This window comes from Rhinatrema bivittatum, chromosome 7, assembly GCF_901001135.1.
Source record: "Rhinatrema bivittatum chromosome 7, aRhiBiv1.1, whole genome shotgun sequence".
Taxonomy (NCBI): Eukaryota; Metazoa; Chordata; class Amphibia; order Gymnophiona; family Rhinatrematidae; genus Rhinatrema; species Rhinatrema bivittatum.
This window is the reverse complement of record NC_042621.1, coordinates 141093000-141111331: the sequence shown is the minus strand read 5'-3', so window position 1 is coordinate 141111331 and position 18332 is coordinate 141093000. Positions and strand designations below refer to the sequence as shown.

General features: G+C 47.5%; 1 protein-coding gene across 5 annotated transcripts in view; it reads left to right on the top strand.

The window, feature by feature from the left end:
* Positions 1 to 16655, top strand: part of USB1 (U6 snRNA biogenesis phosphodiesterase 1) — a 51863-nt gene extending 35208 nt beyond the window's left edge. For all 5 annotated transcript variants that reach the window (XM_029609262.1, XM_029609260.1, XM_029609261.1 and 2 more), the window contains 3 exons: positions 8885 to 8990; positions 9117 to 9200; positions 11179 to 16655. In XM_029609262.1, coding sequence (XP_029465122.1) covers positions 8885 to 8990; positions 9117 to 9200; positions 11179 to 11283 — 295 coding nt within the window. In that variant the 3' untranslated portion in view covers positions 11284 to 16655. The remainder of the gene's footprint in view (positions 1 to 8884; positions 8991 to 9116; positions 9201 to 11178) is intronic.
* The last annotated feature ends 1677 nt before the right edge of the window (positions 16656 to 18332 follow it).

Here is an 18332-nt window from a genome sequence, read left to right as displayed (position 1 = left end):
CTTTTTATATTTTCTTCAGAGAGTCCTCGTCTTCTTTCTGAGTATATGAATTTATGTATGCTGAAAATGCCCTCAGTATCAGCAGTTTGTCTTGGCTGTTAATTACACAGAAAAATATGTGCACATAGATTGGACACATGGTAACAGAGACAAAAAGAGGTTGAATTAGCACAAATTTGAAACTTGTGAGCAGTAGCGCCAGTCATCAGGGCTTCCATGAATTGAAGTTAATCCCTTCTCCTCCAGCAGTGAAACAGCAGCAGTTGCAGACTTCCAAAACACATCCAAGTCTTTGTAGCTAGTGTATGAGTGGCCACATAGGCAGGTGCAAGAACCTTTATATAAATATGTCCCTTTAGAAGAATTTAAAAACTCCATCCAGCAATTATATCAAAATCATCTTTGATTTGATTTAAGAAATCTTTGAGGGATCAAACATTTTGGCTACTTCTCTGTCCATGCTAACCTCCCCCCTCCCCTCCATTCCTGATCCTTTCAGGACAGGAAAAGGGGAGGGGCTGGATTAGGGACCAGAATGCCTTTCCTCCTACACTCATCAGCCTCATCCCTGTCCTCTCCTGTTCCCTTTAGGCTGCTTGTTAGTGAAAAGGCCCAACTTATACCACTGATTCCTGTTCATACCCCAGATCAGTCCAGACAAATGGGTTTATGCATCCCTACCAATAGATAGAGGCAGAGAACAAAACTTTTGAGGCACTGCTGCATAACCGAGAGTGCCACTTGTAGTCCCTCAGTATTTCTCTGTCTCCAGCAGATGGTAGAGGTGCAAACCTGCATTATAGAGTTTAAAAAAAAAAAAAAAAGGGAGAGAAAAGAAGAGTAAGGAGAATTCGGCTCCCAGAGGTGTTAGGTTCTTTTGTGGGCCATCCCTCGGATAGAGCAGCATGTGCAGGGGGTTGGTGATCCCTGTGCTGGCACCTTGTCATCGGGGGGGGGGGGGGGGTGTGAAAGCCAGGGCTCCTGGTTCCCTCACCCTCTCTGGGTCCCTGTCACCTTCAGCGCTCAGCCTCCTTCCGGAATCAGGGAAGTATTTTGATTTTATTCCCTGTCCTGGTCACTCTGTGTGTGTTTCTTTAAGTTAAAAAAACAAACAGGAAGGCAGCAGCCAAGAGCAGGGCTGAGGCAGCACTTTGAGTGGCTGACTTCTTTCTCTGCCGGGAGGCAGGTAAGGGTAAGTGGGGCCAAATTCATATGTCCGGGGTTGGGTGCCTTTTTGGCGTTGGACAGCGCCGCTGTTAGCTCGCATCTGCAGGGGCTATTTTTAGGCCTGATCATGCCGACATGCTGCCTCCCACGCTGCATGGCAAAGTTTGTCATGGCTGTAGATCGAAATGGGCTCGGCTAAATTCAACCATGTTTTGCCTGGAATGTGTCTCCGGAGGGGCTGTGACCTCTGTGGGACCCCCAGGGACTGGCAGGAGCCCAAGGTTAGTTGGGCTGGTTCTGGAGATCCCGGTGGAGGGGGGGGGAAAGGGGTCAGGGAAGCCGGCAGCCATTTTGTCTACACGTGCTGGGAGTCAGGATGCTGTTTCAGAGCCTCGGGACTCCTCTCCCACTCTGTTTCCCGCTGATGAGATGGATGATCCTGATCTGATGCAGGGAAGTCTGGTGGACCGGCAAGGACCCTATTAGTACACTGGTGGATCCAATGCAGGATCCGGACCGGGATCCTGTTAGTGCATTGGGGGATCCAATGCAGGATCTGAACGAGGTTCTGATCACAGATGATGACAATCCTCGGGTGGTCCACCTGTTCCGTAGGGATGAGCTGGGCCTGCTAATTCCCCAGGTGCTGGATGAGCTGGGGATTAAGGTCACACAGGAAGATTCGGATAATGAGAGGGTAAACTCAATCCTGGAGGGGTTACAGGGCCCCCCTAAGGCTTTTCCGTTGCCTAAGAAGGTGAAGAAGTTGGTGGATCAGGAGTAGGAATCTCCTGAAGTGGGCCTGAAGGTAGCCAGGGCTATGGCTAAGTTATATCCCTTGCCGGAACAGACCTTGGAGTCATGGAAGATTCCCAAGGTGGATGCGGCGGTTTCCATGGTTACCAAGAAGACGACCATCCTGGTGATAGATTTGGCCACTCTGAAGGATATCTAGGATCGGAAACTGGAGATTCTACTTAAGAGACTGTTTGAGGTATCAGCTTTGAGCCTTCATACGGCAGTGTGCTGAAGCTTGATGCAGAGAGCCTGCTTGTGCTGGTTGCAGAAGGCTCAAGATAAGCGGTCGGGCTGCCCCCTTGGAAGCAGGAATGACCTATGTGGCGGATGCCCTTTATGACATGATCCGGACTTCGGCTAGGAGTATGGTCTCTGCAGTTATGGCGCGAAGACTCCTATGGCTGCAAAATTGGTCAGCAGATGTGTGATCTAAAGCCCAGCTGTCTAATTTCCCCTTCAAAGGAAAGCTGCTGTTTGGGGAGGATCTAGAGCAGTTCATGAAGCAGTTGGGGGAGTCGAAGGGCAATAAGTTACCTGAGGACGGAAAACCCCCAAGAAGTCCTTTTCTCTGCAAGCTCAGTTCCGAGAGGCGAGGAGGTTTCATGCAGGCAGGAGCCCTTGGCCGGCAGCACAAAAGCAGAATTCAGGCAGACAGCAGTCCTTTCGAGCCCAATGCAGACCTTGGAGGGGCGGTGTCCCCCAAGGGGGAAGTGGAAGTAAGATTAGTCCAGAAGCGATCGGAGGGAGGCTGTCCCTCTTTTACAAGGAGTGGACCAGGATCGTGTTGGACCAGTGGGTCCTGGAGGTGGTAAGTGATGGCTACGTCTTAGAATTTTCTCATCCGCTCAGGGACACCTTTGTAATCTCCCTCTACATCTCCCGGTACAAGCGGGAGGTGGTGCGGGATAATTTGCAATGGCTACAGCTCTTGCGTGCTATTGTGCTGGTGCCCCCTCAGGAGAGAGGGCAGGGTCAGTACTCCATGTACTTCGTGGTGCCCAAAAAGGAGGGGACTTTTCGGCCCATTCTTGATCTGCAGAAGGTCAGTGCTGCCTTCTGGGTGCTGCGGTTTCAGATGGAGACATTGTACATGATGATGGCAGCAGTCAGCAAAGGGGAGTTTCTGGTGTCATTGGACTTGACGGAAGCCTATCTCCATATCCCCATTTGGGCTGAACACTGGAGGATCCTGAGGTTCATGGTCCTAGGGGAACATTTCAAATTTCGGACCCTTCCCTTTGGGTTGGCATCAGCACCGCACGTGTTTACAAAGGTGATGGTAGCAGTGGCGGCGGCGGCGCTCAGGAAGGAAGGTATCCTGGTGTACCCATACTTGGACGATTGGCTAGTACGGGCGAAGTTGGAAGTGGAGTGTTGTTGCTCAGTCCAGTGAGTCCTGCAACTCCTGGATTCATTGGGCTGGGTGACAAATCTGGAAAAGAGTCATTTGAAGCTGGCCCAGTCATTGGAATATCTGGGGGCGCACTTCGATACCCAGATAAGGAAGGTGTTTCTGACAACAAAGAGGGTAATCAAGTTGCAGAGTCAGGGCCTTCAGCTGCTACATCTGTCGGTTCCCAGGGTCTGGGATTATTTACAGGTCCTGGGTTCCATGGCTTCTACGCTGGAATTAGTTACATTGGCCTTTTTTCACATGCGTCCTCTGCAGAGGGCTCTATTATCCCGTTGGAATCCACTTTCGGAGGAATTTCAGTTTCCTTTGCTGTTGCCAGAGGATACCAGGTCTAGTCTCTCGTGGTGGATGTCTCGGCACAGAAAGGGATGGATATGGAAGTGACATGGATATGGGGTGGCAACCATGGATGCCACAACCATGGTGGCATCCATGGTTGTGGTGACCATGGATGCCACCCTCTCTGGTTGGGGGGTGATTTGTCAAGGGAAATCAGCCCAGGGTCAGTGGACATCAGATGAGGCAACCTGGTCCATCAGTCAGCTGGAAACCAGGGGAGTGCGCGAATCCTTACTGGCGTTTCTCCCACTCATTCAAGACAAGTCAGTGCGAGTGTTTTCGGACAATGCGACGATAGTGGCATACATCATCAATCAACAGGGTGGAACAAAAAGCCATCTAGTAGTCCTGGAGGCGCAGGAACTGTTTGTTTGGATAGAGAAACATCTGGTAAGAATAGCTGCTTCCCATGTGGCCTCAGCAGACCGTGTCTGGATCTGGGGGAGTGGGAGTTGGTGGAGGCCTCCATCTTGATTCAGGCCAGGTGGGGCAGACTAGCGATGGACCTCATGGCGACTTCAGAAAATGCGAAGACGAATTGATTTCTCAGTCGCAGAAGGGAGGTCGGCTTGGAGGGCATTGATGCTCTCATTCAACCTTGGCAGACACATCTGTTGCTATATGTGTTTCCACAGTGGCCTCTTGTAGGTTGAGTGCTATGCCACATCAAGCTTCATCCGGGCAGGGTGATTCTGGTGGCACCCGAGTGGCCGCACAGGCCATGGTTTGCAGACCTTCTTCATCTAGCGGTGGACAGTCCTGTTTGCTTGACTCAACTGTCAGGGCTGTGTCAGGGACCTGTATTTTTAGACCGGGAGGATTGCTTCTGTCTAGCGGCTTGGATTTTGAGAGGCGACAGTTCCACTTGAAGGGTTATTCAGAGCTTGTGATTGCAATTTTGCTTTGGGCAAGGAGGTCTTCCATGTCGTTGACTTATGTCTGAGTGTGGAGAGTGGTTGAATCATAGTGTTTGCAGAACAAGGTGCAGCCTTTGAACATGAACGTTCCATAGATTCTGGCCTTTTTGCAAAGTGACTTGGCTAAGGGTTTGGCCTATAATTCCCTTCAGGTTCAGATGGCAGCCTTATGTTCCCTTTGAGGTAGGATTCAGGGAAGACCGTTGGCATCTCATCCAGATGTGGTTCGTTTTCTCAAGGGGGCAAAACATCTGCATCCTCCAGTTCAAAAGATTTGTTCAGTATGGAATCTGAATTTGGTTATTCAGGTGCTGTGTGGTCCTCCCTTTGAACCAGTTAAAAGGACTTTGATAAAGGTTTTAACCCTGAAGGCTGTTTTCCTGGTGGCTATCTGTTCAGCTAGAAAGATTTCTGAGCTGCAAGCATTGTCATGTAGGGCCCTTTTCCTGTGCTTTTCGGAGGAGGGGGTTTCTTTACGTACGGTTCCTTCTTTTTTACCTAAGATGGTTTCTTCCTTCCACTTTAAAGGCTCCTGGCTTTTCTGAATTTGTCAGCGGATGCTCCAGTGGTGAGGAGCTTCATTTACTGGCTGTGCGACAAATTCTTTTGCGATATCTTAAGGTGACAAATGCCTTTCGGCGATCTGATCATCTATTTGTCCTGTTCGGTGGAGCAAAGAAGGGAAATAAAGCTTCCAAGGGCACTATTGCACAATGGTTAAAAGAGACGATAGATTTGGCTTACATCTGTAAGGGCCAGTCAGTGCCGGCGGGGTTGAGAGTGCATTCCACTAGGGCGCAGGCAACCTTGTGGGCGGAGTGTTAGCTGCTTTCTCCACAGAAGATTTGTCGGGCGGTGACGTGGTCTTCTCTTCACACTTTTACCAAACATTATTGCTTGGATGTGCGGGCACCAGAAGAGGCGATTTTTGGGGAAAGTGTTCCGCGTGGATCTTTCGAGTTCCTGCTCAGAATAGAGGGGCTTGGGTACATCCCACTTGTCTGGACTAATCTGGGGTATGAACAGGAAAGGAAAATTGGTTCTTACCTGCTAATTTCCATTCCTGAAGTACCCCAGATCAGTCCAGAGACCCGTTCCCATCTTTTGAAAGACTTCCTCACTTCTGGATGTTGCTGAGCTGGTATGTGATATACTCGGATTAATGAGAAGTGTACAAAGTTTGGTATGTGCTTTGTGTTAAGTTAAGGGGGCCTAGTTTTCAGGAGGCTCCAACTTTGTCTCTGTTTGCCCCAGGTTTATTGGGGTTTGTTAAGGTAGACATCTTGGTTTGGGTAGAGGTTCAATACTGAGGATATACAGGTGGCAATCTTGGTTATGTAGCAGTGCCTCAAAGTTTGGTTCTCTGCCTCCATCTGCTGGTAGGGATGCATAAAGCCACTTGTCTGGACTGATCTGTGGTACTTCAGGAACAAATATTAGCAGGTAAGAACCAATTTTCCTATACTTCTCCTATGTGGCCAAATTTTCACATATCTGTTTCAATGGCATATTCCTTTCTTACCTCAAAACCAAACCTTGAGGTTACATGAGAAAGCTATTTAAAACAATACCAAAATTTACACCAGAGTAGACTATCTTCTCACAGACCTGATATACAAATGCCTGTCCAGCTTGCTACTGTTTTTATAGTTTAGAAGTTATACCACGATGGCACATGTTACAAAAGAAGACCTATTGATAAAATAGCCACCAATCACTATTATTTTTTTAAGTTCTGCCCATGACCATCACATCACCATATTAGAATCCATTAAATTCATACATGACTGCAAAACTCTTTTCACCAATAAGTCAGTCTTTGATGGCTATAGATTTCTGTGAATTCTCATACGTACTAATTTTAAACTTCTCAGCCTCACACCCTTGTCTGCTCCTGCATCAACAAATTGAGCAGCCATAAGTACAATCAACTGGAACTGCTCCAAGTAGGCAATCAAAGCCAAGTGTGAAAATTCTCATTTTCCCCAACTTGTATTTTCCCTGCTAAATTTATTTTTTTTCCAGGAAAAAATTTAATTTTTCTCTTATTTGCATCCCAGAGCAGTGGCAGAGGAGAATCATATTAATGTCACTGAAAAACACTAAGGGCCAGATCTTAAAAGATACGCGCGGGCGTAGATTTGTTCGCGCAACCCGGCGCAAACAAATCTTCGCCCGATTTTAAATCATGCACGTGCTGCCGTGCGCATGTTATAAAATCCGGGGTCGGTGCGCACAAGGGGGTGCATGCTTGTGCACCTTGCATGCGCCGAGCCCTAAGGGAGCCCCGATGCCTGTCCCAGTTCCTTCCGAGGTCGCTCCGAAATCAGAGCGGCCTTGGAGGGAACTTTCCTTCCGCCACCCCCCACCTTCCCCTCCCTAACCCGCCCCCCAGCCCTACCTAAACCCCCATCCTGACCTTTGTTGCAGAAGTTACGCCTGCCTCTGGGCAGCTGCTGGCGCACCATTCCTTGGCACGGCTGCAACGAAGGAGGCCTCGGAACCGCCCCCAGACCCCCCACCATGCCCCCGGACCCACCCCTTCCCGCCCCTTTTTCGAAGCCCTGGGACATACGCGCGTCCCGGGGCTTGCGCGCACTGCCGAGCCTATGCAAGGGCAGGTTTTCGGGGGTTACGCGTGTATCCCTTTGAAAATCTGCCCCTAAGTATCCTGGCACCCAAAACAGGATGAGGTCCATATTCAAAGGAGTTTATCTGGCTAACTTAACATTTAGCCGGACAAACCCTGGGTTTTGAAATTTCTGCCTGTTTGACGCTGCTGACATACCCAGCTAAGTCGTTAGCCAGCTAAAAACGTAGTCAGATTAGTCAAGGATGTTCCAGAGTTGAGCTAAATTAGTCAGATGTCTTAGCTGGATAACATCATTATTCAGCATTATCCAGCTAAATTATCTGATTAACTTTAAATCTGCCTCAGGTTACATGTACTCAGATAAGTTTAACCTCAACCAGCTATCCCCTAGATTCATCAAAATGCTGTGATATCGTGGGCATAGGCCCGTGATAAGGAAAAGGGGCATGTTTAGGGTAATTTTTAGAGTTATTGCACCATAGGTAGTATCGCAAGGTGCAGTAAACTTTTCCACCCCGTGCTGAGAGAGAGAGACTATCTGTAAGGCCTTCATAGTAATCAAGTATTTATATTTCTAGAGAAGGGCTAGCTAATAGCTTGAGAAGAGATGTTGGTGGTTTAGTGTTCAGGGGCCAGTTTTTCATGCAGAGTGAGACGTGTGAACAGCACAGTACACCTCGGTGAAGATTTGCCATCATTTGGAGTCAGGAAAGTCTCACGGAGATGACATTTGTACTATGTTCTCTCACTCTATAACAGGGGACCATCAAGCTAGGGTGAGAGAACATAGTACAAAATTTCATCTTTGTGAGACTTTCCTCCATAGATTTCTTAATCTTATAGCAAACAAGGAGAACGCCTTTAATACAGTGCACTCATTATTCAAGGAAGCCCCACAAGTGCACATTGTATTAATGCAGTCTCTTTTTGCTATAAAATTAATAAACCTGTGAACATGTATTGAACAGTATTGTACTATTTTCTGCCACACATTCTTTGTGTTTGATATTTATCTATATGTGCGTGTTGTTTACTCCGCCTTTGTAGTTTGTTTATATATACACACATATCCTTGTATGAGGTTTTCTCACCTACCTTTTTGGGTTCATTTTCATGAGAATATTAATGCCTGGTGTATGCAATTCAGGAATATGTTAATTTGTATTTACTATGTATTGTGTGTAGTCCCACACTGTCATTCCACACTGTACATTTGGTGATGTCCTTTGCATATGGCGAGGATAAACATTTATTCCAGCATAAAATAATTTCCACAAAACCCAGCCCTTTTTAATATGGGAGAGGCACAGGTTGTACAGTAGACGGTATTCATTAACACTGTTTCTGGGACACTCGAGTCATTCGGCATTAGATCTGCAGTGACCTTGTACTTCCAAACCAAGGTAGATGACCTCTGCCTTTTTACTGATTCTAGGACATTACCAGCAACAGACAGTTGGTGCCATAGAAATCTGTGGTGAGGAGTGAGCACTTTGTTTTCCTGCTTCTATTGCAGAAATGACTGCAGGAGGAGGAATGGAAATGAAGGACAAATAACTAGAAAGTCCTTTTGTATTTATGGTTTTGTAAAAAAAAAAAAAAAAAGAAAATGCCTGTGCACATAGTTTCTCACTCTCTTTTTTTTACTTCACCTAGGACATTCCTGGGTTTGGCGGTCTCTTCTGGGCACACTGAGATCATGGAACTGATCTCAGAGATAGACAGAGTCCTCCAGGAGTTTAATCTGCAGACCTTCTATAAGGTGACTTTCTTTTTGCACAGGAGGCAGTCACTGCTAGGGGTGGCAAGCTCAGTGTGAGAGCAGGCTGGGCCAGCAGTGTGTGCGGATCACAGTGTTTTCAGCTTCTGCTGGCTCTTCTCTTTCCAGAATCCCTCTTTCCACATTAGCCTAGCCTGGTGTGTCGGGGATCTGAGTGGGAAGCTGCACGGGACGTGTCTCCAGGAGCTGCAGGTAAGCAGCATGGCTGCTCCCTTTTAGAAGGAGAGAGAATGACGTGTTTTTAAAGACTGGGTTCTGCCTCTCCCTGAATTGTGAATCATTGATAGCCTGTGATAATAGCTGTGCATACCTTGACTATTTACAGACTACCATGCCTCTCAGGCAGGCCTGGAGTTTAGTCAAGGGCAAACGCCTAGGGCACCAAATCTCCAGGCCAAATAGATATCTGCTTCTGCTTGACATGGGGTCATGTGCTGGCACAATTTCAAAGGGGTGTCACCGTGGCACTCTGCCTCCAGGCACCAAAATCTTGAACCTGGCGCTGTTTCCAAGTTCATCCCAGTCTGCTAGTGCTATCTACATAGAGGAAGAACTATGAATACCAGTGTTCACTGGAATGGAAATAAAGAGAAGTTCCAGATAGAATTAGTAAAGCTGCTTTTCAGGAGGCACACATGCACATATGTTTAGATTCAAATAAAAAGTACTCATGTCAGGATCCTTTTGGATTCCCTGGCATATAGTGAAAACCAAACAGTTATTGGGGGTGGAATTGGAGGTGATTTCTTACTCTGGATTGGTAACTGATTAAAAGATAAGTAACAGAGTTGGGTTAAAGGATCCGTTTTTCCAGTGGAGAGAGGTAAATAGTAAGAGTGCCCCAGGGATCTGTACTGGGTCCAGTGCTGTTTAACTTGCTCATTAACAGTCTGGAAAAGGGAGCAATGAGTGAGGTGATCAAATTTGCAAATGCCTGAAAATTATTCAAAGTTATCAAAAAAAAACCCCAAAAAACGAGCAGAATGTGAGGAACTGTATAAGACTTGGAGACCGGGCATCTAAATGGCAGATGAAATTTAATATGGACAAGTGTGAAGTGATGCACAGAAAGAAAAATAATCCAAATTGTAGGTGCACTATGCTGGGTTCCATATTAGGAGTGCCACCCGCGTAAAGGATCTTGGAGTCGTTGTGGACAATACGTTAAAATCCTCAAAAATGCAAATAGGATGTAAAAAAAAAAAAATGTGGTAAGGAATAGAGAATAAACAGAATATCTTAATGCCTCTGTAGATCATGGTATGACCGCACCTTGAGTCGTGTATCCAATTCTGGTCACCCCCATCTCAGAAAAGATAAAGCAGAACTAGAAAAGATGCGGAGAAGGCTGACATAACTGATAAAGGAGATGGAATGGCTCCCTGACCAAGTCTGAACAAATTAAAGCTTTTTGGGGGGAAAAAGAGGCTACTGAGAGGGGGGGGGGATATGAGAAGAAGTTTATAAAATTATGAGTGGAATGGGTAAATAGGGAACACTTGTTTAGCCTTTCAAACAGTGCTAGGACTGGGGGCACGCTCCGAGAAGCTAACTGTTGCTGAAGGATGTGGTCCAGGCATCGAGCATAAAGGTGTATAAGAGGGTTTTGGACAAGTTCCTGGAGGAAAAGGCCAGAAACGATGAGAATGCCACCTCTTATCCCTGGCAGTGAGCAATTAGAAACTGAATCTTCTCTTTGGACCCAGATCTGGATTGGCCACTGTGAGAGAGAGGTTGCTGGGCTCGATGGACCTTTAGTCTCACCCAGCAGGGCATTTATTATGTTCTTACCTTGTCAGCCTTAAAAAAGATGCAGCTTGTCTAAGGTCTTAGAAGAAAACTGTGTCCTCTGTGTGCTATAACAGCGTTTGAGAAGTGTGCACAGCCAGCGGTATCACTCCGTGTCTCAGCGAGGAACATTTAAACTTTGAAGTCCATACAAGCCCCTTTTTCACTTGTCATAACCTATAAAGTCTTCTGCAGGACTGCTAGGGCTACCAGAATTCCATCAGTTTCACACGTTTGTAAGCTTCTTCCGTGTAGGTCCAGAGACATTACTGACTCACCAGCTCTCCATGTATAGATCTCATGAGGCTCACTGGCCACGCGTGCTCCGCGTCATCGTACCTCGATATGTCACAAGCTCACTGTCCCTTCGTATGTCTTGCAGGAGATGGTGGACGGCTTTGAGGACGCTGCGGTGCTATTAAGACATCACATGGAGCAAATTAATTGCAAAGCTGGGAATAAAGTTTTCTCCCTCCCCTTAAGATAGGGCGAAGTTCTCCACAGTCCCCTCAGAGGCTTCTGTGTGCTTCACGACTGGCAGGTGAAGGATCTGCGTCCCAGCCCATGAACATCTGACAGCTGGAAGGCTTGCACAAAAGGACAAAAATCAGGATGATCGTCACCCACATGACCTCTTTGGTGCTCCCATTTTGCGGCCACTGGCCATCAGGATGGGAGTGAGGGTTGCAATGTTTAACTGAGAGAGATGATTTGCGTGAACCCCAGAGATATGTTATACTCTACGGGGTGCGAGAGACCAGATGGTTCCTGAGCATCAGAACCTTTTCTACAAAACTGGGGAGGATATGTTAGACAGACTTTGCATATAGCTGTCATATATACAATACATTGGGATGTCTAACGTCAAAAACGGGGCAAATGGAAATTTTGCATCAGAAAGCCATGTATAGTCCTGCTGTCTCAGTATAAGCAGTAGGATAAGGAGTTGGTGTGTTTTAGTATGAGAGTTTATTTTAAAGGGGAAGTACTGTCAAAATCTTTAATTCACCCTAAATGTTCCCCAAACTCCAATATATAACTCCTCATTATTTCTTGGACAGTAATTGATATAGTTCTTTTTTTTTGTTTTTGTTATTTAAGCATACAATAATCTATCTCTATTTTAGGTCTCAGCATGCCTTTGGCACCATCATATGGTTTCATTGCTGATCTGGCAGCATTGTCTGGATGGATAAGAAAACTCGCAGCAGGAGGCAAAGCCAGAAACCCTGCAGCTGCGCCTCTCTCTGCTCCCTTGTGCCTGTCCTTCCCTGCCTTTTTTTTCTCCAGTCTTTTTGGCAACTCAGGTTTTCTCTTTTCCTGGGTCCTCTGGCCCTCCCATTTCATTCTCCCTGACCCGCCCCCCCTGGCAGCAGACTGATCTCTTCCCCTCCCCACCCCACCCCTCAGCTTCCCACTGCAGGATTCAGGCTGTCTCCATCCCCTTTTCCATGGCAGTAAGCTGGGCCCGCTCTCTCCTCCTGGGTGATAAGGCTGGTCTCTCTCAGGTCTTGGCTATGACAGGTAATTCTTTTTTTTTTTTAGGTCCTTCTGCATCTTCCCTTCCCATTGCCTCTTTCTCCCTGGTTCCTTCAGCGATAATCTGTCCTCTCGGCAGTCCAAGCTCAGGAACAAGAAGCACACAGGGCTGTTTTTGCCTGTCTTCTGCTACAGGTCTTCTCATCCATACAGACAGCTGCCACCAGATGAGTACTCGCACTTCTTGGAAATGGTACGGTGCTTGGGATTTACTGGGCCCTGAAAAATGGTGTCGGACAGGGTTTTTAAAGGTTTTATGCTTAAAACTAGTGCAGGGGTGGCAATTCCGGTCCTCAAGAGCCACAGACAGGCCACGTTTTCCAGGATATCAGCAATTAATATGTAGGAGATAGATTTGCATGCACTGTCTTCACTGCATGCAAATTATCTCATACATATTTGTTGTTGATATCCTGAAAACTTAGCCTGTTTGTGGCTCTTGAGGACTGGAGTTGGCCACCCGTGCACTTGTGGAAAAGTCTGCCATTGAATGATGGGAAACCTAGATGCCAAGGAGTAAACTTGTCCCGTTCACTCCCTTCCCATTGTCCTACAAACTCCTGCCCACAAAAGGCCCCCCTACTCCAGGTAGTCTGTGGGACCCTAACTTTTCTTACATTCTCTCTTGGGGTTTCGTGGCTGGTAGGGCTGTTGCAGCAAGTATTGTTTGAGAGTGAGGTGGGTGTGGGAGACTGTGTAGGTTGGTCGGAGCTGTAACGTGTACATGTTTGGGGATGGGGGACCTATGAGTAAGTGGAGGATATGTGTGTGAGATACATGTGTGTGTACTTGCATGAAAGTGGATAGAAGACTATGAGTGAATAGTGGTGAATCTAGCTGCGGGATGTGCATGAGTGGGGGTTTGTATCAATGAGGGTATGCGTATGAATGAGATGTAGGGAAGAAGGTACGTGTGTATAGCTCATTCTCCCTTGAACTCCCGCCATCCTGTTTCCTCTCTTTCCCCACTCTTGTTCTCTCCATCCCCTACTATTGGTGCCATTTCTACCCAGTCCTACCTCTCTTGCTGGCCGCTACTGCATTTTGGCCTGTGAAGCACCGGTCAGCTCTGCCATCTCTACCTCGGGTGGTGCGACCTGGGCACCCCCCACACCTCCACCATTTAGGGCTGTTGCGGGTGCATCCTCTTTAGCTGGCGCCCTTCGGCTTCCCACCAGCCATGCTGCTGCCAACGCATGTTCTCTTTGGCTAGAGGGGCCCGGGCTGCCTGCCAGCTGCGTCGGCAGCAATACACTTTATTCCCACCGCTGTATGCCCCCCCTGCCTGGCCGCCTCCATGACTGGCGGGGTGGGCATGTAGTGCTGCACACACGGCAGACCTGGTGTCGACAAAAAATGGGTAGCCGTTAATTTTCAAGAAATGATAAATGGTTGTTTTCGGGATTGGGGAACACTTGGGGCAAATTTTGGGGGGAGAGGGGGTGTTGAGGAGGACAAATTGATTTACATGGGTGAAAAACTTTAGCGATGTAAACTGACTGTCTGCAAATTGCCCTCTCTTGCAGTGACCAAGCGTCGGTGCTTTGTTTACTAATGCATGTACTTTTAGCCTGTCTGAGAAGAGGCATCCCTGGGGCCTGTTTAGGTCACGGGAGGAAGACTATGTCCCTAGATGGCATTTTCATACCTTTGCATGCACTTTCCAGAAAATGTCTGCCCATGCAAGTACCTTGTGCTCACATCCCGTTTCAAAGCAAAAAATCCACGCACAAGTTTAGCTTTAGAACTGGCGCAAAGTGCGTGGGTAACGAGTACCTACAGACCTTATCCCTTGCCCCTACGAAGGCAGAAGGAACATGGGTTTTTGGTATTCCCATGTCCTCCTTTGCTGGGTAATGGAGCCGTGATGCTTAAGGACTTGGACCAAAGCAAGTTTTTCTCCTTGGATGCGTTTTTCTGCACTGGATATCATAAAGCAAAGACTGAAATGAATGTATCCAGTTGATGTTTGTACGTTTAGTGTTTTACAAATGAGGCTTGCTTGATTTTTGGTTTTGTTCTCTTAGTGGTGCTAATAAAGAGGCTACAGGAACCCCACAGGGATCATTGCTGACTTCTGCTTAAAGAAAAGTGTGTGTGGTTTGTGCACGCCCTGCCCTGCCGTTAGTGTCTCAACCCATGTAAGCTCAGGCTACATCCAGGCATTGTACGCCTCTTCTTTCTTCTGCTATTAGAATAATAATCTATAATAGTATTTGGATTTTTAGCCCACCTTTCCAAATAATGCTGCAGCAGTTTTAGTATTCAGATACAATAAAAAGGAATGCAGGAGAAAATAGGGACATAGAAAGCACTCTGTCAGGAAGGTCTGGTCCCCATGTGGCAGCAGCATCTTACCTGAAGGGACCAGATGCGCAGGGAGCGAGATCCCACGCTCTCTTCCTAGTGGTGGCATGAGCCAAAGGCATTGGGCAGAATGCAGAGTAAATCTGCAAGAAGAGAATTTCATGGTCTGATAATAAGGCACCGATTGCCTGGGTTGAGTGAACGCTGGAGCATCACTGCCCGGTCCTCTGTAGCAGAAAAAAGGATTTGCATGCTAGGCAAGTGTTGATCTGCAGATGAGAAGTCCCATGGCAGGTACAGCCCCACCCCGGCTCCATGCTTGTAAGGAGAAGCTGTTGCCTCCTCGGAGGGAAGGAAAGAGGTAGTGGCTCTCAGGCAGCCCATTTCTTCTGATTATCGCTCTTTGGATTTGGCAGTGGTGGTGGTAGAGGTTTAGCTACTTCCTCGAGGGAGGCAGGGGCTTTTGTAGTAATGGCAACTCTCCAGCTGCTGCTGCTTGGGGAACTGCCTCCCTGTCGAGGAGGAGGAAGCAGAAGGTACGATGGCGTCTTTCTCTGGCCGCTGCTTCTGGGTGGGCTGCTGGAGCATGAGGGCGGGGGTAGCAGGAGGAGATAAGAGTAGTGGTGGCTGTCTAGTATTTGTCTTAGGGAGGGAGGGGATGGCACAATGGCAGGTCTTCAGATGCTTCTTTGGGAAGACTGGAGGGCAGCAGTAGATTTTGGGCAAGCAGGACCCTAAGGCAAAATCTCAGGATGGGATGAGTAGAGCTCTGCATCTGCTTCAGCCCGCGAAGGCATCTTGGAGGTTGGTGTGCAGCTGGTGCTGAAGCCCTTCCTTCTCTGTTGAGGACAGTATGCTGCACAGATAGGGCTTGCTTGCCTATGGCTCTCGATTTCTGCAGTCGCACGGTCCTCTCAGAGTCTAGCAGGGGCCTGAGACCTGGAATTAAGCCCAACGTCCCAGCTAAAACCTTTAAAACTTGGCCCTCTTCCAACACCTGCAACCAAATTGGTCGACAAAGTATGTCAATGCACTGCCTCGGCAACCAAACAAAAACTGAACAAAGAAGGAAAGAAATAGGATTCTTTAAGTTTGGGAACTTTGTCACCGACTGCAAGTGGGAGACAGCAGGTTTTGTGGTGAGAACTTTCAGTCAAGTGTTATCTTAGGGAGAAAAAAAAAAAGAAAAGATGGGAAAATCAAAGCCTTGTTAAAAAAAAAAAAAAAAATTCTTTCCTAGGCACAGTATGGGAGGAAATCTATAAGTCAGAGCTCAGGGTTTCCTTTCAGGCAGGCTGCCACATTGTTATGCTATTAGCCCAGTAGCAGGTATCATAGGCTTTTAAATCCTACAGGACTCTGCCTTCCTGCAGGAAGGAAGTCTTATCCACTAACCCGAGCCTTTCCCACATCCAGCTAGTCCCCCGCATGCTTTACCTATCAGTGCACATGTGGTAGTGGAGCTTCTCCCAGCAAGTACACTGTATAGTCAGCAGAAACAGGTTTCCTTGCAAGTGCCATCCATTTAAAAAAAACAAAGTGAAATCGGTAGCATCTGCCAGCACAGTGCAGAATTATTGGCCATCTTTGGAGCGCAGGAAGGGAAGAGGTAGCAGATCCAGAGCACAGGAGGGGAGTGGCTGCAGCAGGGGATGTAAAGCAACAGCAGAGCAGGCCCAGGAACAAATGTGCTTTTCTTTTACTTCACAGAAATATATTTTTTTGTTTTTCTTAAACCTTTTTTTTTCTGTGCATTTAAGTGGACTAATAGGGCCACCACACTTCTTTTCGTTTAATGCATTTTTGTTCTTGCATTTCAGTGAAGGTCAGGGAAACATTAGAATTGCACAGCGTGGAAGGATCTGTGGGGAAAGGACCGTCAGGTCTCTGATGGGAGCCTATGGCAACCAAAGTGAAAAAACCTTTGGTTAAGTGGATCTTATGTAAAATGCATCATAAGTTACAGTAGCATAGGCGGAGACTATGAGAAATATATTCCTTCCAAAAAAAAAACCTGCAGTAGTGTAACTGGAGCCAAACTTACAAAAGCCAGATTCTTCTGACATTAGAGTTGCTGCGAAACATCTGCCTGCATGTGAAGGAGCTGTCTGTCTTTTGCTGGCACAGTGCCACAAGTGCAAAGGGTCAACAAGGGCAGCTAAGCGCTGAATAGACTCCCTCCCCACCCTGAGCATCACACTAAACACGAGCATTTACACTTAATGGGTCAGAGTGGTCCATGGAATGAGGAGATGGATATTACAAACACTGGGGGGACACAAATCGGAATAAAGGCAAGGAATACAGAAAGTCATAGTACTTTTAGTTGCAAAGGGTCTGTGTCTCACTGTTGCTGGTCGCTATTGGGTTTATAAAGTCACAGTAGATCTTATTTTGGGGCTTTCCCCTAAATTAAAGGGGAAGTACCATCACAGATTTTCGATATTCTGCTCATTGCCTTACTAGGAGTTGCAGACGGAAGGTTTCATTTTTTTTTTCCCCTTCTGGGTACCTTTTTTTTTTTTTTTTTAAGTTGCTTTATTCTTAAACTGCATGCTCACTGCAATTTTGACTTCTTTCTGCCATGCCAGAATGTATCCCGGGCAGCACCCCTCTGGTCTTTTGTGTGCTGTTTCCTCTGCAGCCTAGATGCTCATCAGACAGCATTGCATGGCTGGTGCCAGTGGCCCCTGTCTGTGTTCTTGGGGCTCTCAGCACCAGCCTTGACGAGAAGATTTTATAGCTCACTCATGCAAAACAGCAAATACAGCCTGGAACAGCTTCAGCAAGGATGGTTTCTCACAGCAACAACATAAAATCCCCACATGCTTTGTACAAGCCTGCTTCTCTGTCTGGGATCTGGCGTCTGGTGTCTCTCTTACAGAGCTGCCAAGGGAAGGGAGAAGAGATCATTCTTAAGAGGGATTTTCAGTGCATTCAGTCGCATTCCCCGCTCTTTCATCACCATCATTGGACGCAAAGGGGTAGATTTTAAAAGGTGCGTGTGGGAGTAGATTTGTTCGCGCAACTCGGAGCGAACAAATCTACTCCCGATTTTATAACATGTGCACGCTGCCACGCGCATGTTATAAAATATAGGGTTGGCGCACGCAAGGCTGAGCAAAATCGGCAGCCTGCGCGCACTGAGACGCGCAGCCATCCTCCGTTCCCTCCAAGGCCCCCCCACCTTCCCCTCCCTTCCCCTATCTAACCCAACCCCCCCCCCAGCCCTAACTAATTCCCCCCCCCACCTTTATTTTACAAGTGCCGGCTGCCGGTGTGCCATGTTCTGGTCCGGAGGCCGCAGCCACGCCCCCGGAACGCCCCTGGGCCGGAACTGCGGCCCTACCCCCGGAATGCCCCCGATGACGTGCCGGCCGGAACATGCCCCGACACGCCCCCCCCCCCCCCCCCAGGAAAGCCCCGGGACTTACGCGCGTCCCGGAGCTTGAGCGCGCCGCTGAGCCTATGCAAGATAGGCTCGGCGCATGCAGGGGGTGGAAGGGGCAGCTTTTCAGGGGTTTACGTGCATATCCCTTTGAAAATCTGCCCCAAAATGTTTTGCTAATTTTAGACCAATTTCTTCTTTGCTGTTTTTGAAAAAAATTTAATTGAATCAGTTATGTTAAAATAGGATTTTCCAATTCTTAATGCTTACCATTTTGTTTTGCTTTTTTTAAATCCTGAAAT